The sequence below is a fragment of the Meles meles genome, chromosome 3 (assembly GCF_922984935.1).
Source record: "Meles meles chromosome 3, mMelMel3.1 paternal haplotype, whole genome shotgun sequence".
NCBI classification, from domain to species: Eukaryota; Metazoa; Chordata; class Mammalia; order Carnivora; family Mustelidae; genus Meles; species Meles meles.
Window position 1 is genome coordinate 140,928,924 of NC_060068.1, and position 27,904 is coordinate 140,956,827.

The following is a 27,904-nucleotide window of genomic DNA, read 5'->3' on the forward strand; positions in this document are numbered from 1 at the left end:
ATGTTGAAGACGTCACTGCTTGGAAAGGACTTCAACAGTGCACCCAGCAACTTGGACGATGGGTCCAAGTCACTCTTAGAGAGTAGGACCGGTGTTGCTTCGCAGAACGTCTATCCTGCTGAGGAAGCCAGTGGATTATCGTAAGTGGCCGCACTGCCCTTCCAGACCTGAGGCCAAGCACTGCTACCCTCACAGCGCTGGGCCACATCTGCCTACTTCTCTCTTCCTAACACCCTTAGCCTCACTGAACAGAAGATGCATGGAAGAAATAAGAAAGCCAAATCTAAGAAGGTTCATCTGTGTGGCTCTCTGTACTATTACAACTGTCTCCTAGCTTTTGCAGAGAACCCAAATAGAGTAGGCATCCCAACATGAGCTTGATCCTAGGAACAGTTTTTATCACAGGCTGGCTGAATGCTCTTCCGCAGTTTCAGACTGCCTTCCTCTCTTTCTGCATCTGCTTTATTCATTCCTATTATTCGCCTTCCCTCCCTCCTTCCTGTAAACCTATCCAGGAAACAAAAGGTAACCTCCTAGCCCCATGTCCCTACTTCTACTGCTACAAACGCAGACACATGGAACTTTTTCTTAGAACTTTACTGCCAGTTAGACTATTATCCAGTAATCAGATCAGATAATAGCCCTGGGCATAACGAGATTGTATATGGCAATACCCAAGGTGGATAAGGATGTCAGGAAATGCCCTCACTCATGTTCTTCTAGGAAGAATTAAATGGGTGTATTTCCAAATGGCAATGTTGTAATGTACATCAAATCTTAACCCCTATTTATTTATTTTTTAAAAGATTTTATTTATTTATTTGTCAGAAAGAGAAAAAGAGTGCGAGAGTGCACAAGCAGGCAGAATGGCAGGCAGGGGTGGATAGAGAAGCAGGCTCCCTGCTGAGCAAGGAGCCCGATGGGGGACTCGATCCCAGAACCCTGGGATCATGACCTAAGCCAAAGGTAGCAGCTTAACTGACTGAGCCACCCAGATGTCCCTTAACACCAGTTTATATAAAACATACAAATATCGAGGCACCTGGGTGGCTCAGTGTGTTAAAGCCTCTGCCTTCAGCTCAGGTCATGATCCCAGGGTCCTGGGATTGAGCCCCACATCGGGCTCTCTGCTCGGCAGGGAGCCTGCTTCCTCCTCTCTCTCTGCCTGCCTCTCTGCCTACTTGTGATCTCTCTCTCTCTCTGTCAAATAAATAAATAAAATTTTAAAAAAATACAAATACCAACTTGGCATATGCTTCCTTTGAAAGTACACACCTACACAGAGTAGGCAACAGTGGCTGCTTTGGAGCGAGAGAATGGGGAGACCGAGAGGAAGAATGATATATATTTACTAATAAGGTTTTCTGGTTCTTATTTTTGTTCTACCTTTTGAATTTCATCTCTGTGTTACTTAGGTATTTTTTAAGTACAGATATAAATAAATACATCCTTTGATCAATAAACACCACTTCTAAGAATTTTTCCTAATGAGATAACAGGTATGCATAATTTTATTGAAGTACTGTCTATAATATTGATAATTTGGAAACAGTAACACATTATTTAAATGAAGTATAGTACATACATACAGTAGAATGCAATATGGCCTTTACAGGTGATGAAGGAAATCTGTGGAAAATGTGTAGGACACACCATTCATAAAGAAAATTTAGAATACAGTATTAATTTAGAATACAGTATTATAATGGTTCTGCATGTGTAAAAGTGTGCACCTTTAAAAACAAACACCCAGAGAAGTGCTAGTCAAAATGCTAACAGTGCTTATTTTCGATTCGTGGAATTTTGGTATCTCATTTTACAATAGTAATGTATCATTTCTCAAAGAAAAAAAATTTTTTTTAAACCCCAACATGGATTTTACTCTCCAAGGCCCTGATCTATAATGCTGTTAGCTAGGGCATCCAGCTTCTCCAAAGCTGATTTCACCTTTTTCGAGAGATCTGATTCAACTTGGACAAGATGCTGCTGTAGGCAAGAAGTAAGAAACGGAAGGACAGAAGTCAGGAAGGGGGGAGAAGAGCACATGTCTAGAGAAATTAGTACTAAGAAATTGACAAAACATAAAAAGTAGTGTTTTGTTTTTGTTTTGACATATTTTCCAATAATTGCAGTGATCAAGAAATAAAAGTCATAAATGTCCTCTTGGCAGTGAAGGGACAACAGGTGCCCACCCCCATCCTCAGGTGAATAGACCGAATTAATGAAGATGCAGAAAGTCAGGGGGGGCCCCAAGGGCCTACCCTGTTCTCTCAGCCCCAACCCTCTCCCAGGTCGATATTGGATTATAAAATTGGACACAACCCTAATTCCCTAACCAATGGGACAAAGACCTGGAGATCAGAACACCGTCTCTAAGGGACTCACTCTGTGACCGAGGCAGTCTGCCTCTAGAAAGTTCTAAGACTGCACAAGGAGCTCCCTCCAATGGCCTCCTCAAGGTCTCTTCTATTCCAGGAGGAGGGGACACCTCTACCTGCTTAAACCAGCCCTTACTTGCCTTCATCCCAGCTCTTCCCCTTCAAGGGAGTCCTTTTAGCAGGTGAGCACCATAAGGTCAGACCTTATGGTGATGCTGAAGATGAAGAGAGGATGGTGATGATGGTGATGGTGGTGGTGACGATGCCTCACTTCTGAGATATGCTTCATGGTTCCAGGATTCCTATTATCATTACCTCTTTGGATTTTTACCACTTCTCTGGAAGGAAGGGCAAGAATTATTCCCTTGCTCGCTCTCTCTCTCTCTCTCACTTTCTCTCTCTCTTTTCCTTTGTCCTAGAATCTTTTTTTGTTTGTTTATTTATTTATTTTTATTATTTCTTTCTCTTTTTTGGCAGATGAAGAAGCAGAAAATGTAAGCAGCTAAGGGTCTTTCCAAAGTAGTGACCAAATTTCAGACGTTAATGGCAGAACTAGAACTCAGAACTCAGTGTTCCTTACCTCTGAGTTCATTGCTCTTGAACTCAGCTTTTCATTTCCGTTCCTTCTTGATTCCCTCCCCGGATCTTGTCCCCGCTTCCCCCTTCCCAATGGATGGGTGGTGCCTGGGCAGGAACTGCTAGCACAGGCGTGGAGGGTGTTTCAAACCCTGGTACCCAGCCCCCTGCCAGGCACGTAGTAGGCATTCTGTATGCGTGACAACAATTATTATTAAATTGTATCCAATGCAGAGCATGGAATATAAATGGATGGAGTGAACTAGAACCAGTAAATACTCCATATGTCATGAGAAGTTATGTTCTTTCTAGTGAGTGAAATTAATACATGACCTGGCATCAATAATTACTCTAGAAATTGACAGAATTGCTATTAAGTTCTTTCATTGGTCCTCTAAATGCCAAGCAGCTAATAGGTCTCAATAAATATTATGTGAATGAGTAAGTAGTGAAAGAAATCATTGGATGAATGCAATTGTGAATTATTTCATTAGAGCCTATTGTGTATTAAATATTTGTTGGGTCACCTAAACTAGAACCAGCCCTGGATCAGATGTTACAGGGGCCACTTCATCTGGTTTTTGTCCCTCTTCCCAACAGAGGGTTCTGGAGATGCTGAAAGGAACCTGAGCTCTGGGTCACCTTTCCCATATACTAACATAACCTCTTGTCTCCCTACTCTCCCCCTACAGGATCATGCAAACGTTGATCCATTTATTGAAATGCAACATTGGCACAGGGCTCCTGGGGCTTCCCTTGGCCATGAAAAATGCCGGCTTATTGGTAAGAGGGACCTGTGCAATGGAAACTAGCTTTACCCATTTGGGGGGAAGGGGCAGTGGACCCCTAAGACCTCTGCATTATCAATGGCCAATTTGGGGGTACCCTCCACAATAGGAAATGTGCCTCTTGGCATCAATCCACCAGAGCCAGCCTGGAACCAAATGAAGTGCTCCTAGAGGGGCGGGCTATTACTCTCCCTTGCCCAGTTTTATTGAGATATAAATGGCATATAGTACCATATATGCTTAAGGTGTAGTACATAATGACTTAGTATACATGTATTGCAAAATGATTACCATAATAAGTTTGAGATATATGTATATATATATATATATATATATATATATATATAATTTATCATATACTTTGCAACTTTCAGGCTACCATACAGCAGTGTTAACTATGGTCATCATGTTGTACCTGTTTATCTCATAACTGGAAGTTTGTACCTCTTGGCCCCCTTCCTCCAATTCCCCCAGCCACCACTATTCTTAAAGACCCCCCACACTCACATACTGGCACTCAATCTGTTTCATCGCTGCCCTCCCACTCCCTAGAACTGTAACCAGTCCATTTCATTCATTTACCTTAGCAGCCTGGTCCCTGCAGGCATGCACTGCCTCTTGGTTCAAACCCTGAGGCTGACTGTGAGAAAGTGGCCTAGAAGAGGAGGATAGCGAAGGCCCCGCCCGTCCCCTGACACCCCACGTCATCCCACCTCTATCTCTTGCCTTCTACTGTTCCTTCTCCCTCATTTCTGTCTTTTGAAATCTGCCTCCTCTGTGAAACTTTACTGTTTCCTGCTAAAATTAATGCCACCTTCCCCTTGTGTTTTTCTAGAACTTGTATCTACCACACCCAGAATTCTTACAAAGATGAGATAATATTTTAGAATACCTACCTTCCTCACTTACCTGAGAGCCCTGAGGGCAGGAACTCTCTAATGCACTCTTACACCTCCTCACAATACGGGCTGTAGAGACAGGACACACAGGAAGTCTCAATTCATGTCTATTGAACTGAATTGATGCCAAATATGTGATTTCCATTTAGATGATGCTGATTTCTCCTCCTCTTCAGGCCTGGTAAGGGACCCACATGTCAAAAGAAGACATATCAAAACTCTGGCTGCTTCTGACGTGACTTGCAGTCTGAAGCAGTTCCAACCCACAGATGAGACTCTCCCCCTTGGGACTCCTCAGGGTTCTAGAACCTCTGAAGAGTATTATTACCACATGGCCTCCAGCCAAACTCTCTTTGCCTGTGTGGAATTTGAAGATAGCTCTCTTACCCTCTGACTTTTGCTTCCTAAGAACCATTCGATATTTTCTCTGCCCTCCATTTCCCACCAGAACTTCTGATCATGGTTCATTTGAGAAGTACATACTGAACACCTACTATGTGCATCCTTAGGCCCTGCAAATGTAAAAGTACACAAGATCAAAGGAAGTATCTCTTATATGGAGGCTGTGCTCTAGTGAAATCTAGTGGTGCTCTTGATCTCTCATTTGTTACTTTGTGATAATGTTCCATCAGGTCACATCTATAAAGGCATGACGAGTGACCAGCACAGAGGAGGTGAGGGAGTCTCTCTTTCCTCTATGCTCCTCTGATCATATCTGAGAGATTAGGATTAATAATGAGTTCTGGTTTTTTCATCTCATCACACAAAAATGGAAACTTTGTGAGAATAAGATAGTTTTATTAGCTTGACTGCAGTAAACATTTCACTATGTATATGTATGTCAAATTGTCATGTTGTACACCTTAAATATATAGTCTTTAAAAAATAATAGGGTTAATGACAAATTATACTAGAGCAATGATACTCACTGGGAACAATTTTGCACACACACCTCCCAAGACATTTACAGTGTCTAGAGACATTCTCAGCTGTCACAACTCATGGAGAGAGGGAGTACCACTAACGCTTAAATAGAGACCAACGAATAAGCTAAACATCCTGCAATGCACAAGAGGGCCTCCACAGCATAGAATCATCTGGTCCAAAGTATCGCTAATGTCCCCATTGACAACTCTACACTAGAAGAAGAGAGCCAAGTCCTAAGAGAAACCTTGGTCTTCCAGTATCTCGAAGGAGGTAAGGGCTAGGGTGTGAAGAAGGAACAAGGGATCTAGAAGGCAGAACCCAAGGCAGATGAGGAAAGGCGTGGGTTGTCTGTGGAGGTAGTAGGCTAGTCATGAGAAGTACTCAGCAGAGACAGGGCAGCTACTTTGCAGTGATGGTAAAAAGGGCATTTGGACTAGACTGTCTAGGGGCACAAGGACATTCAGGCAAGGACCTCCATCCCAGAGGCAGCTTTATCATGAGAGGGACACCCTAGCACCCAGACTAGGAGAGGACCAGTTATGGTAATGATCAATGTTTGGCTCACTGTCCCCACCCCTCTTCCCCCCCTAGGTGGGTCCTATCAGCCTGCTGGCCATTGGGATCCTCACCGTGCACTGCATGGTCATCCTGTTGAACTGTGCCCATCACCTTGGTCAGAGGTGAGAATCCTGCTTCTCTCTCCCCCCAGTGCCAGGCCCTGTCTGTGTTGAGTTTCCTTTGGCCACTGACCCACTTAATGAGCCACTTCTCCAGCCATGCACCTACTGCTCTAGATTCTATAGAAGTGCTGGAGACGGGGATACAATCGCAACGGGAAACTCCTCTGTCCCGGCCCCACTCTGCTAACCTGCTGGATGACTTTGTCAAGTTCCCGCACCATCTGGCTCTAAATATCTGCACCTGGAAAGATCAAAGGTGATAAAAGATGCAATCGTGCCCTAGAAACTACCATGAGTATGCATGATACTTAGGATGTCCTTCTTTCCCCCTTACTCCCCACACCCACCCTCCCCCCAACTCCAAGACACATACCTTGGAAGGGCAATTTGGGCCAGGGAAACCCTTCCTGGGACAATTCAGTAAAAGCAAAAACCATAGTTGAAATGAATAATTCATAATGGCTCTGGTCATTGATAAAGCATACATACACATACTCAGTGTTTCCATATTTGAAACTCCAACGCATAAGAAATTCCTGAAAGAGAAGACAAATGTAATGAAGGCGAACAATGCTGAGAGTTGCATATTTACAAACCAACATTCATGGGTGATTAGTAATTCCTTACAGCCAACTGCCTGGTGACTTTCTGTGTACAACCCTTAGCTGCTCCCAAGCCACACAAATCCAGAGGAGTCCTTGCTGATATGCAGAAATTCCCCATAGGTCAAAGTAGAGAGAGTAACAGAAACTCCTCCTACAGCCAAATTATCAAACCCAAACAGGTGTGTCCGGAGTACTCATCAGTCACACCTAACTTGTAGGGCACTTTCCAGCTCACAAAAACACTTGTAAGAGCATTTATTCATTCAACAATTAAATTTACTGTGCAATTACATGTGCGAGGTACATGGCCAGAGCTTTAGAAGTCTTCTTTTATTTACTCCTTACAGTAAACTTTTACATCAGGCGCTATTATTGTCCCCATCTTACACAAGAGGAAACTGAGACCTAGGGGAACTGAACGTCTTGCTCAGGGTCACACAGCTAGGAAGTGGCAGAGCTGGTATTCAAAAGCCTGTGGGACCCACTCCAACAATTCTGCACATCTCTTGCTGGGACAATAATATCACCTTGTAGGTTTCTGATGCCTAAGCCATGATAAGCCTTTTCCTGGTTTTTAAAAAGGTTTTATTTATTAGAGAGAGAGAGTGAGACCATAAACTTGGGTGGGGAGACTGCAGAGGGAGAAGCAGACTCCCCGCTGAGCAGGGAGTCTGATGTGGGGCTCCATCCCAGGAACCCAAGATCATGACCTGAGCTGAAGGCAGATGTTTAACTGCCTGAGCCACCCAGGTGCCCCCTGATTTTTTTTTTATGAGTTGTTTTTCCTTTTTCTTTTTTTCTAATATAGAGTTTACAGACTGATGGTCTAAGAGCTTCACAATTTTTGTTTCGTTTTGTTTTGTTTTAGCCTATGTTTAAAAACCTGGAAATTTCACATTAGGAAAAAAACAAACTTCACCTTCTCCTTGCCAGTTAGATAATCTGGAAGCTCTGGGGTCTCATTCCTCATTGCTCAGGGGGAACCGAGTCCTGGTCAATCCCTCTTAGAATAGAATGTGTACCAGGGGCTTGCTACGGTCTCTACTCTTCCCTCTTCTGTGGGGAAGAGCCCCTCTCCCCGTATCACTGAAACCTCATGCCCCACAGTTTTTGAATTTGTAACCGTCAGACTAATAAATTTACCACTCCTATGCAATGTGATGACCTCATTTATATGGGAGTGCCCAGCGTCATGAACAATAATAAAAATGGAAGGATTATGCCATATTTCCAACAGCATCTCCACATTCATCAGTCACCATCTCCTCTCCCAAACCCAGATGGTGTGGCTCAGAAGTCTAAAGAGACTTGTTCAAGGCCATCTGAAGGGGCTTGTGTTGGGATTTTAACCCAAGACCCAAGTCTGGGTCTCCTTCCCATTCCCAGCTACTTCCCTCAGGTCGCAGTTGGGGTCCATCCCTTGGCCCCCTGCTACAGCTCCCCTGCTCACAGATGGTTCTTCAGTAGGGTTTTCCCTGCCCTTAGGAAGGGCCATCTAGGGCAGAGGGACAAGACAGACAGCAACTTAGGTGTCACATCCCACAGGGGTGCTTGGCAGAAGCCTGAGTACCATGTTTGCATGGGACCTAGTCTAGGGCGGGTATCTCAAATGTTCCAACACCCTCAGCAGTGGGAGGGAGGGAATAAAGTCCAGAAAAGACTATCACTGGCTCGGTCATACCCAAACCCCCTTTTCTACTTCCTACTCCCCCTGACTAGGTTTACACACCTTTCATGACCCCTCTTCCCTGGTTTGTAGACTTAAGTCAAGACAAAGCTACTGTTTCCTTAAAAATCTTTTTTCACTTAAATATTATTGTTTAAGAAGACAACTACAAAAAAGAAAAAAAGGCAGTCTCCTGCAAGTTGTAAATGTGTATTATAAAATATCTTGTTAATACCATTGCTAGAAAATTTCCAGAATGTTCCATGCTAACACACAAATATATAATAATTACTCACTTTGGGAGTAAAGTATACCCTTAACAAAAATGCTTTAAGTTGTACATTGTTTGCCCTTTCCCTAGACTGCAGAAGACTTTCGTGAACTATGGAGACGCCATGATGTACAGCCTGGAAACCTGCCCAAACGCCTGGCTGAGGACCCACTCGGTGTGGGGAAGGTAGTACTCATAAATGTTGTAGCAGTAGTGGTGGGAGTAGTAAGAACAATAATAATCCTCTCCTGGTCTTCCATTATTCCTAGTTACAGGGTTAAATGAATACATTGTTATTACAAGCCATCCAATAAGACATCGGCTCTGTCCCCAGCCCCTCTTCATCCTATATGTAACAACTGATACCTAGTTAGTAAATATTCTTCTAGACTTTATCTCTACGGGTACATGAATATACCTGTGTGAGTGGAAATACAAGTTTCATTTAGCATTTTCTTGTACATTAAGTAGAATTTCATTTTTGAAATTTGCTTTTTCATCTAATAATCTATCTCTAATTTCTTTCCATGCTGGGACATAAAGATCTACCTGGTTATTTTTTTTTGTCATTTAATAGAAATATGGGATTTATTAGTCAACTATAATCACAATACAATCACTATAGATTTCCCCTTCTGTATTCATCCCACCAAACGTAAAACAGGAGTGTGTCAGTCTGACTTTCTTCATGTTACTCAGCATCTTGGGTCACTCCTTTGTCAGTGAAGTCCCTTTCTCAGTATCACAGTTCAGAACGACAAATTTGAATCTTCTTTCTCAGAAGTACACATCACTGGCCATGGAATGACATACATAGAATGATCTGAACGTCCGGGTGGTAGAAAATTTTCAGATTTTTAAAAAAGATTTTATTTATTTATTTGACAGAGAGAGAGATCACAAGTAGGCAGAGAGGCGGGCAGAGAGAGGGAGAAGCAGGCTCCCTGCCCAGCAGAGAGCCCGATGTGGGGCCAGATCCCGGATCCCAATATCATGACCTGAGCCAAAGGCAGAGGCTTAACCCACTGAGCCATCCAGGTGCCCCGAAAATTTTCAGATTTAAGCAAAGTCCATCCAATGCTGCTTTTCTATGTAATACTGGTACGTTGTGTCCAATGTTGCTGCGTGGGAGGGTCACCCCTACAAAGATATACAGGTATTTCCCCACAATGTCGGCTGAGTGCGCAGCACAGCCTATGGGAGGTGCCCCAGTGGGACTTAGCCTCTGCCACTTCATGTCACTTTTATCAGTGCAATGGACATTATCATAGAATTTGCCCCTGCCAAGCCTTGTGGATGAAGAGCTTTTTCTCTTGCTGCCACCGTCACATGAGGGGTGGAGGTTTTCCAAGTGTGTCTGTCTGTGACCACGTTAGAGTATCTGTGTCAAACACATGCAGCTTCACACCCCAGATGGGCTGGGCACCTCTCTTTCCACCTGCGAAGACATACAACTGGTTTTCAATGGCTGCATGATGTGTGGAATGTTCTTGTGGTAGGTGGGGGACTTGCTTACCTCTGGCATGGTCTCGAAGTCCTAGTTCCACAATTCAGAACTTGTAGGCAATTTCAGTTTCCTGACCTCCAAACACCCAGATGCTCTGAGGTGCACAAGAGGAAATGGAGCTAGCATGCTTGTAATGGGGCAAGAGGCCCTCCAGGGTGGCTAAATCCCACTGGTGTGTTCCCAGACCTGTGGTGTGCACAGCAGAGAAGCTTTTGCTTGAGTCTGCTCCCCCAACAATGAAGACCTTCTCTCTCTTGGCATCACCAACTGGGTAAATATGAGCAGCTGTGGCCAACTTGAGCACAGGAGCTGTCTTGGGGCAGGGGGTTGGTGCACGGTACAGTCAAGGTCTACCATGTTGCTTTCCTGGACATGTCTCCAGGCTCCAAGACTGGCAGCAGCTTCATGGTGTCCTATGGCAGCTTAGGATGGTGATTATTTTTTAAGGCTCAGAATGTTCCTCAGTGGAGACATGTGCCATAGTTGCATTTAAGTCTTCCCCTAATGTGAACATTCAGGCTGCTCCCTTGTTGATAAAAAGTGCCTGTTATACAAGATGATTTTCTGTGTCTTAGCATCTATGATTATCTCCTTGACTTTGTAGATAGGCAGGGAGGGTCTTTATTGTCCTGGAAATATGAGACGACTGAGGCTCATAAGGAAAAAAATAACGTGTCCATGAACAGATACAGATAGTGGTTGCACCAAAATTCGACCCAATCCTAACATTCCAGCCTTTCCCAGCAGAGTTCTTCAGGAGGTAGTGAGTCAGTATTGTGGCTGCCAAGATCCCTTCTGCAGCTCCTCTCTTGCGACTCTCAGTAGGTCATTGCTCTCTTGATCAGGAGACACTCTGATTATCAGACAGGTGAGGTCATGGGGCAATAATGAGTGAATGACTCACAAACGCTCATTCTCTCTCCCCAAGGTTTATGTTTCAGATAACCCTGAACAGAACTTTTGGGTAGGAAGGGTCCTTAGATACCACCATATCCATGCCTATTCAATGGCGAAATATAGAGCCCAGATAGGGCAATAAAGCTACCCAACATCACACAGGAATTTAGTGGCAGAGCAAGAACTAGAATCCTGAACTTCTAGCTCCCACCCATTACATTGTACCATTTTTTGAGAGACTCAGTAACTGAAAAAGAGTTGGGAACATATTTTAAACAATGATTTGTAATTTTTAGTGTGCTAAGGGATATGTGGGAGCATGAGGTAGCCAATAATCATCAATGGGTGCTCAGGCCACAAGGTGAAAATTCATTGGGAGACTTTATATAGGAAGAAAACACTAACACCACCCAACCCCAGGTATTAATCATAGCATCTCATGTCTAGACATGGGATAACCAGACATAATGTGTCTTATAATGGAATACAGTAGGGAGTACAGAGTATCACCCTGGAAATATTCTTGCCAGAGATGAATAAAGAGCCTCAATCTAGTCAAGCTGCTAGATCTAATACCAGTTTACAGGAAACATGGGGTATGGAGAAATGCGTTAACTGACATTATGAAGAAGTCATCAACCAAATCTAGGAAGTGGGACATACTACAAGATAAATTATCTGATGACTTCAACACCCCCTAAACGGTTAAAAATTGCAAAGGAAAAAAAAAATAGGGGCGCCTGGGTGGCTCAGTGGGTTAAGCCTCTGCCTTCAGCTCGGGTCATGATCTCAGGGTCCTGGGATCAAGCCCCGTATGGGGCTCTCTGCTCGGCGGGGAGCCTGCTTCCTCCCCTCTCTGGCTGCTGCTCTGCCTACTTGTAATCTCTCTCTCTCTCTCTCTCTCTCAATCTGTAAAAAAGAAAAAAAAAATTTTTTTAAAAAATAAAATAAAGCAGAGCGAGGGGAATGCAACAGTTTTAAAAACTTAAGAGATGTAGTAGTAATGACAAAATGCAATTATATAGACTTGTTTAGAAACCAGCAGTAAAATAGATATTTTTAAGACAATTAGAGAAACCTGAATATGGACTGTAATTAAATGATATGAAGAAATTATTGCTAATTTTGGAGGGATGATAATGGCATTTTGGAGATCTATATATAGTAAGTCCTTATCCATTAAAGTTGTGTATGGAATTATTTACAGAAGAATTGCCTTAAATTCTCTAGTCTGCGACAAATACTCCAACAAACAAGCATGTGTGTCATGGGGTAAAGGGAGAGATGTAAGAGGACTGGCAAAAAGTTAATAACTGTTGAAGCTGGGATTGGCAGGTGAAGAGTAATGGATTATTGTCATCCCTTTTGTATATGTTTAAAACTTTCCATCATAAAGAGAGAAAACATCTCTATTCTGGTCTCACATGATACTGAGCTTCTGATTTCAAAGGCTGATACAAGAGTCAGGAATCTGTATTTTTTTGCATAAAGCTCAGGTAATTCTGATGCAAGTGGTACTGCACCCCAACTTTGAAAACCACTTCTCTAAGGCTATACTACCCTGAACATATCCAATTTCATCTAAACTGATCATATTTTTGTTCCCTTAAACAATAAATGCATCTCCAATTTGGGGACAATTGAAGAATACAAAAGAATAATGACAATAATGGAGTATAATATACTAAATTTTAAAAATTAGAGTGAGTTTGGGGCACCTGGGTGGCTCAGTGGGTTAAGCCTCTGCCTTCGGCTCATGTCATGATCTCAGGGTCCTGGGATCGAGCCCCACATCGGGCTCTCTGCTCAGCGGGGAGCCTGCTTCCTCCTCTCTCTCTCTGCCTGCCTCTCTGCCTACTTGTGATCTCTGTCAAATAAGTAAATAAAATCTTTTAAAAAAAAATTAGAGTGAGTTTTTTGTGTGATACCCCAAAAGAGGAAGAATATATCTTTCTTAAATACCAAATGATAAATTTAGAAAAAATGCCAGATAGAATGAGAAAACCATCACTCTGTCACCGATGAAGTAATTGATTCAGACAAGGATCACCAATGAATGTCAAAACCCTTGGTTGGAGAGGAACAAGATATTCATGCCATCTCAAAGCTTTACTTCCAGATTATAATGAGGTTAAATGTGCATTTACAATGGAATCGTCTGACAGTCATCATCACAGAGGAGCCACAGGACAGGATGGGCCTCCTAATATGATGGAAAACGTACCACATATCACCTATGCAGTATGCTTGCCAAATATACTTACCTGAGTCTATCACGAGGAAGCAATCTTCCAAGTCTACAGTGTGGGACATTCTACAAGACAATTGTCCTGAATTCTTCCCCCAAAAACCAATGTCATGGAAAATCAAAGAATGTGGATGTTCACAGGGCTGGTCTAAATGGATAAAGACTAGAGATATAGCCACATGCAATATAGAAACCTCAATTAGATCCTGAATCCAAAAAATAAATAATAGCTTAAGAGATATTTTGGAGACAATTGGGTTATTTAAAATATGGACTAATATTTGAGGACGTTGAGGTTGATTTTCTGGATCATAGTCTCCAGAGGGATATGCTGAGGGAGTTACAGTTGAAGTATTATGATATCTGAAGTTGACCTTCAAGTGGTTCTGAAAAAGAATGCCTGTGTGGGGGGATGAATACGTACATTCATATACAAATCCATACTTATATAATGCAGTTAGGGCCAAAAGTTAACAATTGGCATATTTAGTTCAAGGACATATTGATGTTAATTATACCAGTCTTTCAATTGTTTCTGTGGGCTTGAAAATTTTTTTTAAAAGATTTTATTTATTTATTTGACAAACAGAGATCACAAGTAGGCAGAGAGAGAGGAGGAAGCAGGCTCCCTGCGTAGCAGAGAGCCCGATGTGGGGCTCGATGCCAGGGTCCTGGGATCATGACCTGAGCGGAAGGCAGAGGCTTTAACCAACTGAGCCACCCAGGCGCCTGGCTTGAAAATTTTTAACGTAAAAAAAATGTAGCAGAGTCTTGAGGGTTTTGAAGGGTCAGGGGTGAGAGGTTGGGGGAACAGGTGGTGGGTAATAGGGAGGGCACGTTTTGCATGGAGCACTGGGTGTTGTGCAAATAATGAATACTGTTACGCTGAAAAAATAAATAAATTTAAAAAAATAATAATAACAACAGAAATAATCACTTCAAAAAATAAAAACAAATACATTTTTAAAAGTAATTTGTTTTCTCCCTCTATCTGTCTCTTCTTTTCCTCTTCAGGTACACTGTCAGCTTCTTATTAATCACCACCCAACTGGGATTCTGCAGCGTTTATTTTATGTTTATGGCAGACAACTTGCAACAGGTGAAGAGGATCTTCTGGGCAGAGTGGGAAAAAAGCAGACATCCCACTGCTAGGGCTGCATTAGCAAAAGTATAGTGTTCAGATAGAGGGGGGGAAATGGTTTCATTTGTCATTCCTCATCAGTCTACATGGGGGTTCTCTCAGTCCTGTCACTTGTTAAGAGGATTATTGAGAAGTCAAAGCAACATCTGAGGAGTAGCCAGATGGAAAAGAGGCTTGCTATCACGTCCAATCAGAAATCATTGAGAATTTTTAGCCTGGAAAGTGTTGCTGGAATTCACTGTAGGTATCTCAGGGTTGTCACATAGAAAATGACTGCTTAAATATGAGACAAATAAGCTGCAATCCTGGCCCTCATTGCTTTACCAAGAGGCATTATGAATCAGTCATAGCATTCTTTCTTGGCTTCATGGATAGAGGAAGCGTAATTGGTTTTGTGCATTCAAACAGCCAGAACTATGGCAAGTATTGTAGATGAAATAGTCAAGCAGATGGATTTTGCTCAGAGCTTTCTAGCTTTTAGGACTAGCTAAAGTTAGAGAAGATATCCTTCTGTAATCAACTTCCATTCTCCGAGTATATGAAAGGAAACCACTTGTGACAGGAAAGAAGAAGTTGGGTTAGATGACAAAAGGAGATTTTAAGATTCTAAGGGTTTCTTATTGTCACAGTCATGGGCACCACAGTTGGGGTTACCAGATTTTGGGAAAAAATGTGTGTGTGTGTGTGTGTGTGTGTGTGTGTGTGTGTGTGTGTGTTGTTTGTGTGCAACACCCAGTTAAATTGATATTTCTTTTTTTTTTTTAGTGTTTTTTAAAAATTTATTTATTTATTTTCAGCGTAACAGTACTCATTGTTTTTGCACCACACCCAGTGCTCCATGCAATACGTGCCCTCTCTATTACCCTCCACCTGGTTCCCCAACCTCCCACTCCCCACCCCTTCAAAACCCTCAGGTTGTTTTTCAGAGTCCATAGTCTCTCATGGTTCATCTCCCCTTCCAATTTCCCACAACTCCCTTCTCCTCTCCATCTCCCCATGTCCTCCATGTTATTTGTTATGCTCCACAAATAAGTGAAACCATATGATACTTGACTCTCTCTGCTTGATTTATTTCGCTCAGCATAATCTCTTCCTGTCCCGTCCATGTTGCTACAAAAGTTGGGTATTCATCCTTTCTGATGGAGGCATAATACTCCATCGTGTATATGGACCACATCTTCCTTATCCATTCGTCCGTTGAAGGGCATCTTGGTTCTTTCCACAGTTTGGCGACTGTGGCCATTGCTGCTATAAACATTGGGGTACAGATGGCTCTTCTTTTCACTATATCTGTATCTTTGGGGTAAATGCCCAGTAGTGCAATTGCAGGGTCATAAGGAAGCTCTATTTTTAATTTCTTGAGGAATCTCCACACTGTTCTCCAGAGTGGCTGTACTAACTTGCATTCCCACCAACAGTGTAAGAGGGTTCCCCTTTCTCCACAACCTCTCCAACACACGTTGTTTCCTGTCTTGCTAATTTTGGCCATTCTAACTGGTGTCAGGTGATATCTCAATGAGGTTTTAATTTGAATCTCCCTGATGGCTAGTGATGATGAGCATTTTTTCATGTGTCTGATAGCCATTTGTATGTCCTCATTGGAGAAGTGTCTGTTCATATCTTCTGCCCATTTTTTGATATGATTATCTGTTTTGTGTGTGTTAAGTTTGAGGAGTTCTTTATAGATCCTGGATATCAACCTTTTGTCTGTACTGTCATTTGCAAATATCTTCTCCCATTCCGTGGGTTGCCTTTTTGTTTTGTTGACTGTTTCCTTTGCTGTGCAGAAGCTTTTGATCTTGATGAAGTCCCAAAAGTTCATTTTTGCTTTTGTTTCCTTGGCCTTTGGAGACATATCTTGAAAGAAGTTGCTGTGGCTGATATTGAAGAGGTTACTGCCTATGTTCTCCTCTAGGATTCTGATGGATTCCTGTCTCACATTGAGGTCTTTTATCCATTTCGAGTTTATCTTTGTGTACGGTGTAAGAGAATGGTCGAGTTTCATTCTTCTACGTATAGCTGTCCTGTTTTCCCAGCACCATTTATAGAAGAGACTGTTTTTTTTCCATTGTATATTTTTTCCTGTTTTGTCAAAGATTATCTGACCATAGAGTTGAGGGTCCATATCTGGGCTCTCCACTCTGTTCCACTGGTCTATGTGTCTGTTTTTATGCCAGTACCATGCTGTCTTGGTGATCACAGCTTTGTAGTAAAGCTTGAAATCAGGTAACATGATGCCGCCAGTTTTGTTTTTGTTTTTCAACATTTCCTTAGCAATTCGGGGTCTCTTCTGATTCCATACAAATTTTAGGATTATTTGCTCCAGCTCTTTGAAAAATAACGGTGGAATTTTGATCAGAATGGCATTAAAAGTAGAGATTGCTCTAGGCAGTATAGACATTTTAACAATGTTTATTCTTCTGATCCAAGAGCATGGACGGTCTTCCAACTTTTTGTGTCTTCTTCAATTTCTTTCATGAGTTTTCTGTAGTTCCTCGAGTACAGATCCTTAACCTCTTTGGTTAGGTTTATTCCCAGGTATCTTATGGTTCTTGGTGCTATAGTAAATGGAATCGATTCTCTAATTTCCCTTTCTGTATTTTCATTGTTAGTGTATAAGAAAGCCACTGATTTCTGTACATTGACTTTGTATCCTCCCACATTACTGAATTGCTGTATGAGTTCTAGTAGTTTGGGGGTGGAGTCTTTGGGGTTTTCCATATAAAGAATCATGTCATCTGCGAAGAGAGAGAGTTTGACTTTTTCATTGCCAATTTGGATACATTTTATTTCTCTTTGTTGTCTGATTGCCGTTGCTAGGACTTCCAATACTATGTTGAACAAGAGTGGTGAGAGGGGCCATCCTTGTCGTGTTCCTGATCTCAACGGGAAGGCTGCAAGTTTTCCCATTGAGGATGATATTTGCTGTGGGTCTTTCATAGATAGATTTTATGAAGTTCAGGAATGTTCCCTCTATCCCTATACTTTGAAGCGTTTTAATCAGGAACGGATGCTGGATTTTGTCAAATGCTTTTTCTGCATCAATTGAGAGGACCATGTGGTTCTTCTCTCTTCTCTTATTGATTTGTTCTATCACATTGACTGATTTGCAAATGTTGAACCATCCTTGCAACCCAGGGATGAATCCCACCTGGTCATGGTGGATAATCTTTTTAATGTGCTGCTGGATAAATTGGTATTTCAATAAACACAGAAAGTTTGTTTTTATTTTTTTACTGTGAATATGTCCTATGGTATATTTAGAACATACTCACTAAAAAGTTACTTGTTAATTATCTGAAATAGAAACTTAAATGGGCCTTTTGTATTTAATCTGACATTTCTAACTACATGGCCCCTCCTTATGAATACATCAGATGGTAGAGGAAGTCCACATGACCTCCAACAACTGCCAACCCAGGAAGATCCTAGTGCTGACTCCCATCCTGGACATTCGCTTCTACATGCTGACAATCCTGCCCTTTCTGGTCCTGCTGGTGTTCATCCAGAACCTCAGGCTGCTGTCCATCTTCTCGATGCTGGCCAACGTCACCACCCTGGGGAGCATGGCTCTGATCTTTGAGTATATCATACAGGTCTGTGCCTAAAATCGATGGCAGAAGGGGTTCTGAGACACCTGGGGAACGTTAGTATCATTATGGGCAGGTGAAGGTGAGGAAGGTGACCTGCTCTGAGCTAAAGTGACATCTGTGAGCACTTTGGCCCCCCAGGCTGTAAGAGCTAGTTGACATCATCATCGTTGTCATCATGCTGGATAACAGTGAGTCATTTGACAATTAGTTATTGAATACCTTCTGTGATCCAGGCATGGTGCAAGGCACTGGGATTCAGCAGTGGCTGAAACTGATGGCATATCTGCTCTCATGGAAGTCACATTCATGTGGGGAGATAAACCTCAACTAAGAACCAACCAAAGTTGTAACAGTGGTAGTTTGACAAGGGATACATGCATGATAAAGAAATTTTATTTACTTGGTGTCAAGTTCTCAACATATATTAACTCATTGAATCTTTTCAGTGATACTATTTTATATGTTTTATATTTTGTAAGTACTCAGCTTAGAGACAAGGAAACTGATAAACAGAAAGTAATTTTTTCACTAATTTCTATCAGTTTGCTTCCCAAGCCCATGCTTTGCTATTATCATAGGCCCTGAAATTCTACCATTATAGCTTTATTTCTTTGACTCTGGAAATCTTTGGGGCTATATTAGTTTCCTACTGCTCCTGTAACAAATTATCACAAATCTAACCTTTTAAAACAACACAAATTTATCTTACAGTTCTGGAGGTCTCACTGGGATAAAATCAAGGTGTCAGCAGGGCTGGGTTTCTTTTTGGAAGCTTATGGGGAGAATCTGTTTTCTTGCCTGCTCCAGCTTCTAGAGGCTGCCCACATGCCTTGGCTTATGGCTGCCTTCCATCTCCAATGTCAGCAATGCAAAGCTAAGTGTGTCCCACACCACCATCTCTCTAGTTCTCTTTTCTGATCCCCTTTTCCACTTTTAAAGACTGTTGTTATTACACTGGACTCACCTAGATGACCCAAGATAATCTCCTTCTTTTAAGGTCGGCTGATTAGAAACCTGAATTCAGTCTGAAAATTTAATTCTCCCTTGTCAAGTAATATAACATATTCAAAGGTTCCAGGACTAGGACAAGGGCATCTTTGGGAAAGAGCCATTATTCTGCCACAGGCGTCTATTAAAATAACCATTCTCTCTGCATGCAGTTGGTGCTATAGTAGAAGTGATGAGAAAGAGGCACTGGAGAGTGGGAAGACAGGAGACCTGAATTCTCATCCTGGCTAGGCCACTATCTTGCAGAATAGCCTCAGGCAACTCCCTTTTCCCTGGGTCCCACTTTGCCCACATGTAAAGAGGTGGTAAATACATGAAAAGCATTCCTGAAGAAGGAATGAAATTCTGATCTACGCTGCAACACGGATGAACCTTAAAGACATTATGCTCAGTGAGATAAGCCAGCCACAAAAGGACAGGGATTATATGATTCCACTTTATGAGGTACCTAGCATTCTCAAATTCAAAGAAACAATGTAGAATAGAGATGACCAGGAGCTGGGCAATAAAGAGTTATTATTTCATGGATACAAAGTTTCAATTTGGGAGGATGAAAAAGTTCAGGAGATGTGTGGTGTTGTACATCAGTGAGAATGTACTCAGTGCAACTGAATAGTACACTTAAGTGTTTAAAATATTAAATTTTATGCTATGTATAATTTACCACAATAAAAAGAAAAAACTTTTGAAAAAAGATTTATTTATTTATTTGTGACACAGAGAGAGAGAAAGAAACCATGAGTGGGGGAAGGGACAGAGGGTGAGGAGAGAGTCTAAACAGACTCCCCACTGAGTGTGGAGCCCAACATGGGGCTCAATTTTAGGACCCTGAGATCATGACCTGAGCTGAAATCAAGAGTTGGATGCTTAGGCACCCAGGTGGCTAAGCTAGCTGAGTACCTGCCTTCAGTTCAGGTCCTGGTCTCAGGGTCCTGGGATGGAGCCGTGCACTGTGATGGCTCCCTGCTCAGTGGGAAGCCTGCTTCTCCCTCTCCTTCTGCTACTTCCCATGCTCATGCTTTCCTCTCTCTTTCTCTGTCAAATAAATAAATAAAATCTTTTTTAAGAAGTTCGGGTGCTTAACTGACTGAGCCAGCCAGGTGCCCCCAAGAAATTTTTATTTAAAGATAAGAAGTCTGATTCAGCTCTAGCTACCTCATGGGTGCTCATAACACTCGTGATGGCAGGTGTGGCCCAATTTTCTACCAGGAAAAGTTTGAGGATGACTCCAGTACCATGGCAAAACAAATACCCTTCTTCTCCTTCCTCTCAGGAGATTCCAGATCCCAGCAGCCTCCCCTTGATGGCAAACTGGAAGACCTTCTTACTGTTCTTTGGTACAGCCATCTTCACATTTGAAGGCGTCGGTATGGTAAGATGGATGTAGGGTTTGTATAAAGAGTCCATGGTGCCCTCTGGGGAAGCCAGTTGTTCCAGATGTCTTAAAATATTTTTTTTAAGATTTTATTTGTTTATTTGTTTGACAGACAGAGATTACAAGTACACAGAGAGACAGGCAGAGAGAGAGAGAGAGAGGGAAGCAGGCTCCCTGGTGAGCAAAGAGCCCAATGCGGGGCTCGATCCCAGGACTCTGGGATCATGACCTGAGCTGAAGGCAGAGGTTTTAACACACTGAGCCACCCAGGTGCCCCAGATGTCTTAAAATATTAATGAGAAGTGCAGGATATGATCTTTTCCTGGTGGGAGGGAAAATCAGGACCCATCCTGGTCACCAGCTCCTCCATGCACCACACTAAGCCTTGAAGACTGAGTGCAAATGTACTCATTAGTCCAGCCAGAGTAGGGCACTCCTGGCAATAGAGAATGGAAGAAAATAAAAAAGAGTGTGGCCATTCCTGACCCTGGGCCACCCAGAGAAGGATGTCTACCTGCAGGTGAAGCCTGCTCCTTCAAGAGGGGCCACGCTTCTGACTACCTCTTCTTTCTCAATCTCCTTTAACCTTTAGGTTCTGCCTCTCAAAAATCAGATGAAGCATCCACAACAGTTTTCTTTTGTTCTGTACTTGGGGATGTCCCTTATCATCATCCTCTACATCTGCCTGGGGACACTGGGCTACATGAAGTTTGGGTCCAACACCCAAGCCAGCATCACCCTCAACTTGCCCAATTGCTGGTATGTCCCTGCCTGCCTGTGGTGATGAGGGTAGTAGAGTCATGGGATCTGAGTCTTAGCAACAGAATGTGGCATTCCTTTGGGTTGTCACTAGCACCATACCTTAACTGCCAGCATTGGTGAGATGATAACATGGGGGTTTAATAATAGAGGTATTGTGCATTATCTGGTTAAGCTCTCACAACAGCCCTATGAGTTAGCATGATTTTCATCAAGTCCAGTCACCAGACGAGGAAGTTGCTATTTGGAAAGGCTGTATAGAACTCTCCCAGCTCACCTTGTTTGTGAAAAGCGGAAACTTGACACTGAACCTGTCTGATTCTATGGTTCAAAGACCCTAAAACTGAACGATCTGGGAGTGTTTGGGAAATACAAATAGCAACAACAAAAAGTGTAACTCCAGAATAATGATCGAGGGTCTCGCAGATGGACCACTACTCGGGCCCCCAGTTCCAGAAATAGACCTGGGCTGCCATTGTTGTGCCCCAGCTGGAATTTAGTTTGGAGTTCTTACATTTGATTATTCATTCATTTACTCACCCACTTGTTCATCCAAGTAACATTTTTGGGGCTGGCACACAGCATTCATCAAGTGTTAGCTATTATCATTATTCTGACAGTATATAGTGAGTGCTTTGCAACTCAGCAGTCAGTAGAACCAAGTTGTTGAAGGGCACAGGTTCTAAAACTGAGTAAAGGGATTTGCATCCTGGTTCTTATGTGACCTTGGACAAACTGCCTAATTTTACAGACCTCATCCATCATCAGTAATATGCGGATAAACCTAACGCCTATGTGTATAGGCTCGGTTATGCTCCAGTAATAAACAACTCCAAAATTTCACTAGCTGAATACACACAAACGCTTCATTCTATGCTCATGCTACATGTCCGTTCTGGGGAGGCTGGGGCTTGCTTGGCTCTGCACCATCCCCACTCAAGGACACAGAATGAGGAGACAGCCACTCCCTCCAATGTCAAATAAAACATTCCAGAGAGGGCAGTGAATCATGCCCTTCACCATGAAACTGCTAAAGGAAAAGAAAAGTGCCTGGCACACAGTAAGTATTCGTCAAGTATTAGCTCTTGTCCTTGTTATGTCTCCTCACAGCCTTGCTCCTTCAGAGGCAAGTAGAGTGATAGGGTCTTCAATTCCCACAAGGCCACAGCTATAAAATAAGAAAAATACCACCAGCCCCACCCACCTCATTGTGTTGTGGTAATGAGTAGGTGGGGTAATAATGTGGAATTTCTTTGAAGACTTAACTTACTTTATGCAAGTAAGATATCATTCTAATATGCTCCTCCCATTCTGGGCCCTTCAGCTGCCTTTGGCTACCTTGGGCAGGGCACGTTCCTTGTGGGGGGGTCTCAACTGGACAACGTGGGCATCAGGTACCATGAGAACTTCACATTGGCTCTGAACCTGGCTGGCAACCAGATTCCCCAGAGGAGCCTTAGACAAATACCCCTTCCGAATAAGAAAAAGGCCAACAACCCAAGGAAAAAATGGGCGTGAGCCCACAGTTCACAGTCAAATCTTTTAAATGGCATTTTATATATTTGAAAAAATACTTTGTTTCCCTCATAATAACAGAAATGCCTGAAAAAAACAGAATGACAAAGACCAACACACATTCACACATTGTGTTTTGACAAAGATGCCAGGAAGCAAGCTTTCCAAAAAACTAGGATAAGGAAGGGGAAATATGTCAGTAGCTATCCTAAGTTCAAATCACATGTACTTTCAGCCAGCAATTTTTACCTCTCAGGGTATATGCTAAATGTGCATAGATAACTATGCAGCAGGATAGGTTTTGCAACATTGTTTACTAGCAAAAAAACTGGGAATAATCTAAATATCCATTAACTGGGACTGGTCAAAAAAAATTATAGTGTATGTATGCAATTGGAATATCAAGCATCTATTACAAAGAAGAGCCAAATCTATGTGTACTGATAAACAATCTCCAAGAAATATTTATTGAACAGAAGTGGAGCTCAGCTGTGTGTAGAGGATGCTATGGTATGTGTGTAGGTGTACCTATATTCAGTATAAGGCTCTTTATACACTGATTATTTTTGAAACGGCTACAGGGAAATTCTTAGAGGAGTTGCCCATGGAAAGAATGGGAATCAAGGGTGGGAGGGAGGCTTTTCACTCTATGACTTTTGAACTAGGAATTTTACTCTATATAAATAGAGCTTTTCAAGAAAGTAAAAGAATAAAAGGCACAGGTGCCTGAGACTGTACAGGCCTAATGAGTCAGAATATCCAGGAATGTCACTTTTAATGAGCTTCCTGGGTGGCTCTGATGGCAGGTCAAACCTGAGCCAGTTCTGTAACTCAGTGATAGGTACTAGTTTCCGAGCAATGAGTGAGTCCTGAGTGACCCTGCCCAGGAGCCACATCAAATTTCACATCCTATCCGTCTGTCTGCAGGCTGTACCAGTCGGTCAAGCTGATGTACTCCATCGGCATCTTCTTCACCTACGCCCTCCAGTTCCATGTCCCAGCCGAAATCATCATCCCCTTCGTCATCTCCCAAGTGTCAGAGAGCTGGACACTGTTAATAGACCTGTCTGTCCGCACAGCCTTGGTCTGTCTGACCTGTGAGTAGGATAAAAGGGCATTCTTTCTCCAAAGCTATGGCTGCTAGTCACACTGGCATCTACCCCACTATCACTGGCTCTGCCACTTACCTTCTTTGGACCTTGGCCAAGATAGCTTCACCTTCCTGAACCTCAACTTTCCATCTGAAAAATGGGCTTACACATGGAATGTATCCTTTGGCAGGTTTATTGGAGAAAGAAGTTCCATTCATTCAATCATACTCCTATGTGCCTGCCAGATGCCAGGTACCATACTGACGTTGCCTTATACTCATGACAGCCTAGCAACATAATATTACCAGCTGGAGGAACAATGGCCTAGAGAGTTTAGGTAACACACTCAAATCACAGAGCTGCTAAGTGACAGAGCTGAGCATCGGTTATATAGCACTTAAGTCTGTTTTCCATCGTGTGCCATATTGCCCTCTATTATAAATTAAGATCAAGTCCCTATCATAAAGTGCCTTCAACTGTAGGAGAAAACAAGGGATGATTTGTTAAAGTCTTGGCAATCATTTTTTGGGATGCAACCTTTTCTCCTCTCTTCCTCCCATATTCTTTCCTTAATGCTTCCTTCGTTCATTGATTCACTCATTCATTCTACATTAGGCACTGTTGTAGATGTGAACAGGGCTGGAGACCTTTTTCTCTGAAGTTTTTCCAAGGAAAGAACATCAGAAAAGGTGCCCCATGAGGAAAGAGGGAAAGAACTAGGAACGTTTTGCCTGGAGAAGTGAAGGCTTGGGGAACTTCTCTATCTGTCCTCAAACACCTATGGTATATATGCAAGAGAGAGAAAATTTAGTCTTAAATATTCCAGGAGTTGGAGATTAAAGTTGAGGAAATGAAGTTTCAGTTCAAGGTCAGGAGAAACTGTGTAATTGTTGGAGCCTTCCAGCAGAATATGCTCTCAGATGCTATGCACCACATAAATGGATTTCTGGAAGCAGAAACAACACACCTGCTGGTTTAAGGTACTACAGAGTTTCTGGTCTGTAACAGGACACTAGGGACATGCAGCTCTATTGTTTTGAGATCATTCCTAATAGGAAGGGTCTAAGTTGAAGAGAAAACCTGTACACAGGTTCACACCACTTGAGATCAGGGAAGACAGTGATACACAGAGCTGACCATCTAATGACAGGCCCTGTTTCTGTTACATGCCAGATAACCACTTCCTCCTCCTTTATTCAGCAGCCAATTCCATTATCTTTCATTCATTCATTCAACAGTCATTTGTTGAGCACCTACTATATGCCTGGCATTGTGCTAGGCACTGGGGATACAATAATGAATAATAAAGAAGACATGTTGTGTAAGAAATATATGCAAGGAAATAATTACAACACATTGTGATGAATGTTAAGATGGCACGTAATGAGGTACCATATGATGGTTAAGATAAGAGGATACTCTGAGAGCACATTAGAAGGTCCTGTACTTTAGCCAAGGCCAGATCAGGGAGTCCTCTCCAGTGGAGTGATATTTCAGTTAAGACCTAAAAGATAGGGGCACCTGGGTTGCTCAGTTGGTTGAGCATCTGCCTTTGGTTCAGGTCATGACCCCAGGGTTCTGGGATGGAGCCCCGCACCAGGCTCCCTGCTCAGCAGTGAGTCTGTTTCTCTCTCTCCTTCTGCCGCTCTGCCTGCTTGTGTTCCCTCTCACTTTCTTTCTCTCTATCAAATAAATAAAGTTTTTTTTAAAAAAGACCAAAGATAAGTAGAAGATAGATGGAGGAGTGAAGAATGAACCACATTAGGAAGGAGGCTGTGCATAGAACTGAGGCAAGTACTTAACATATGGCCTCTTTGAAGAATTAAAAGTAGTGGGGAGTGATAAGGCATGAAGCCAGAGCACCTGGCAAGACCCAAGTTATCAGAGACCTTGTGCCAAGGAGATGGAAGTGGAGAGTCATAGAAGGTCTGTGAGCAATGGGTTGGTATCACCAGATAGGATCTTTCTAGAGAACAGATCCAGACTGCCTTGTAGTATAGCTTTCCATTAAACTATTTTCTCTGCCTGGTCAGTGTGAGGTCTCCAGGAGAAGAGACAGATTCTTCTCTGTGCTTCCTCCAGTAAGCAATTCATTAAATATCTGAGAAGGGAAAGCTATGCTCCTGACCATCCCATCAGAGGGGTGACGAATTCTCAACTGCAAGAGTTGATGATTCTCTCTCATTCTCTGAGTAGATGTGTTGCAGCAATTTCAGAAAGAGGTGAGGTTTTCTTCAAATCCAGCAGCCTAGTTGGAGTGCTTTCGTGGACAGTTTTCCCCTAATTTGTTCATAGGAAAATCATACAGTTGTGCAAAGTGAAATCATATATGTGGTATAGTTATTCACTCATACATTATTGAAATTGGACTCCCCTAGAAAATCCATGATGTCTGTTCATCATCTGTACAGAAGATGGAGATTTAAGACCATGGTGTTTTAGATGAGATGGGGAGGGAGCAGCCTATTGCTGTCTTCATGTATTATGTTCTTTTTAGTTACCAGAATCATTCTAGGAGTAGGAAAACAAGTCATTCAGATTCTGACAACAAAGCTATCTCTCATTCTTGCTTCTAGAGAGCGGCTGTTGTTTTGTAGAGTAGTACAAATTCACAGTAGATTCAGTGTCTGAGTAAGAGCACCTATGATGTACAAGTTCTTTCATATGAAAGGGATGCAGCATAGAAGAGTGGAAGGTCCTTCGACACACATTTCAATGGATTCTCATCTCAGAGAATTTGTGACCTTGACCACATCCCATTTCTTTGGACCTCTAGATTCCCCCATCTCTTGAATGAGAAGGAGATAATAGATGGGTGTTAGAGGAGCCCTTCCTCTTTTATGTTTTAGATAAAACATAAAAGAAGAGCATCTATATTGGTCTTTAAAACAGAGGGAGGAATCCAGAACCACAGTGCCTGACCTACTGCTCTCATCTGCAAGGGATCCCTCGCCCACATTTCCAAAATGGCCTGGCATCCGTGGGATTATAAGGCTCCAAAGAAATGGTTGGTTTATGAGCTTCCCTCTTGCAGGAACAATCAGGGATTCTAAATTTCTTCTCTCTCTGCAGGTGTCTCAGCCATCCTCATCCCCCGCCTGGACCTGGTTATCTCTTTTGTGGGCTCTGTGAGCAGCAGTGCCCTGGCCCTCATCATCCCACCTCTCCTGGAGCTCATCACCTTTTATGCTGAAGACATGAGCTGTGCCACCATTGCAAAGGATGTCATGATCAGCATCCTGGGCCTTTTAGGGTGTGTATTTGGAACATACCAAGCCCTCTATGAGTTGATCCAACCCATCAACCATTCCATAACCAATTCCACAGGTGTCTATGCATAATTATCTATTTTTATTCTAATAGCTCTCCCTTCCTCCCATCCCCAACTTGACTTCCATTGTGGATGTTATATACATTCATCAAACCCCAACATCTCTATATTAATTAGCGGCTTCTTTATCTTTCCATGAGAAATGTACATGACACAAGCCAGTACTCATACCTCTCAGACTATGCCTTTTTTGGTTTTAGATTTCTTTGGAGGTCTTTTGTACCTATGAACCAAAACCACATTCAACCATTTGTACCATCAGCCTCATGTACTGGGAAAAGGGATGCCATTCGCCCATGATATCCCTGGAAACAGACCAAGCATGAATGTAAATGCAAAAGCAATTTTTTTTTCTAGAGAAAAAACAATTTTTCCCTACATTTGCTTCCCTTAAAGCATAAGATTTAGAGAAGTATATGCTGGGGAAGTGGGGTTTTCTATTTGAATATTCTTCTAAGTGGAAGGGTCACAGACAAAACAAAAACAGAACTTATCAGTAATTTTATCCAACCATTTGGCTCTGCCACTAATTTCCCAAGGGATCTTGGGCAAGTTCCTCCCTCTCTCTGTCTCAGTTTTCCCATCTATGAAATGAGGGATTGGACGAATTGGTTGTTAAGGGTTCATCTAGATACAACATTCTGAAAGT

The 27,904-nt window shown here is 42.5% G+C and overlaps 1 protein-coding gene and 1 pseudogene across 1 annotated transcript; one reads left to right on the plus strand and one right to left on the minus strand.

Moving 5' to 3' along the window:
* Positions 1 to 27,265, plus strand: LOC123938735 (proton-coupled amino acid transporter 3). The gene is made up of 10 exons (XM_046000367.1): positions 1 to 140; positions 3,647 to 3,737; positions 6,160 to 6,248; positions 8,881 to 8,976; positions 14,457 to 14,541; positions 17,961 to 18,179; positions 20,458 to 20,556; positions 21,152 to 21,318; positions 23,761 to 23,930; positions 26,997 to 27,265. Exons 1-10 carry the CDS (start codon positions 1 to 3, stop codon positions 27,263 to 27,265), a joined length of 1,425 nt encoding a protein of 474 aa, XP_045856323.1.
* Positions 9,382 to 10,704, minus strand: LOC123938736 (annotated as a pseudogene).
* Positions 27,266 to 27,904: the final 639 nt, after the last annotated feature.

What these genes read in the sequence shown, in the direction of transcription:
- LOC123938735 (XM_046000367.1), top strand. Translation starts at nt 1, where the DNA reads ATGTTGAAGACGTCACTGCTTGGAAAGGACTTCAACAGTGCACCCAGC. An exon ending in GCCCATCACCTTGGTCAGAG is followed by an intron (nt 6,249 to 8,880) that starts GTGAGAATCCTG and finishes CCCTTTCCCTAG; the next exon opens with ACTGCAGAAGACTTTCGTGA. An exon ending in CTCAACTTGCCCAATTGCTG is followed by an intron (nt 21,319 to 23,760) that starts GTATGTCCCTGC and finishes GTCTGTCTGCAG; the next exon opens with GCTGTACCAGTCGGTCAAGC.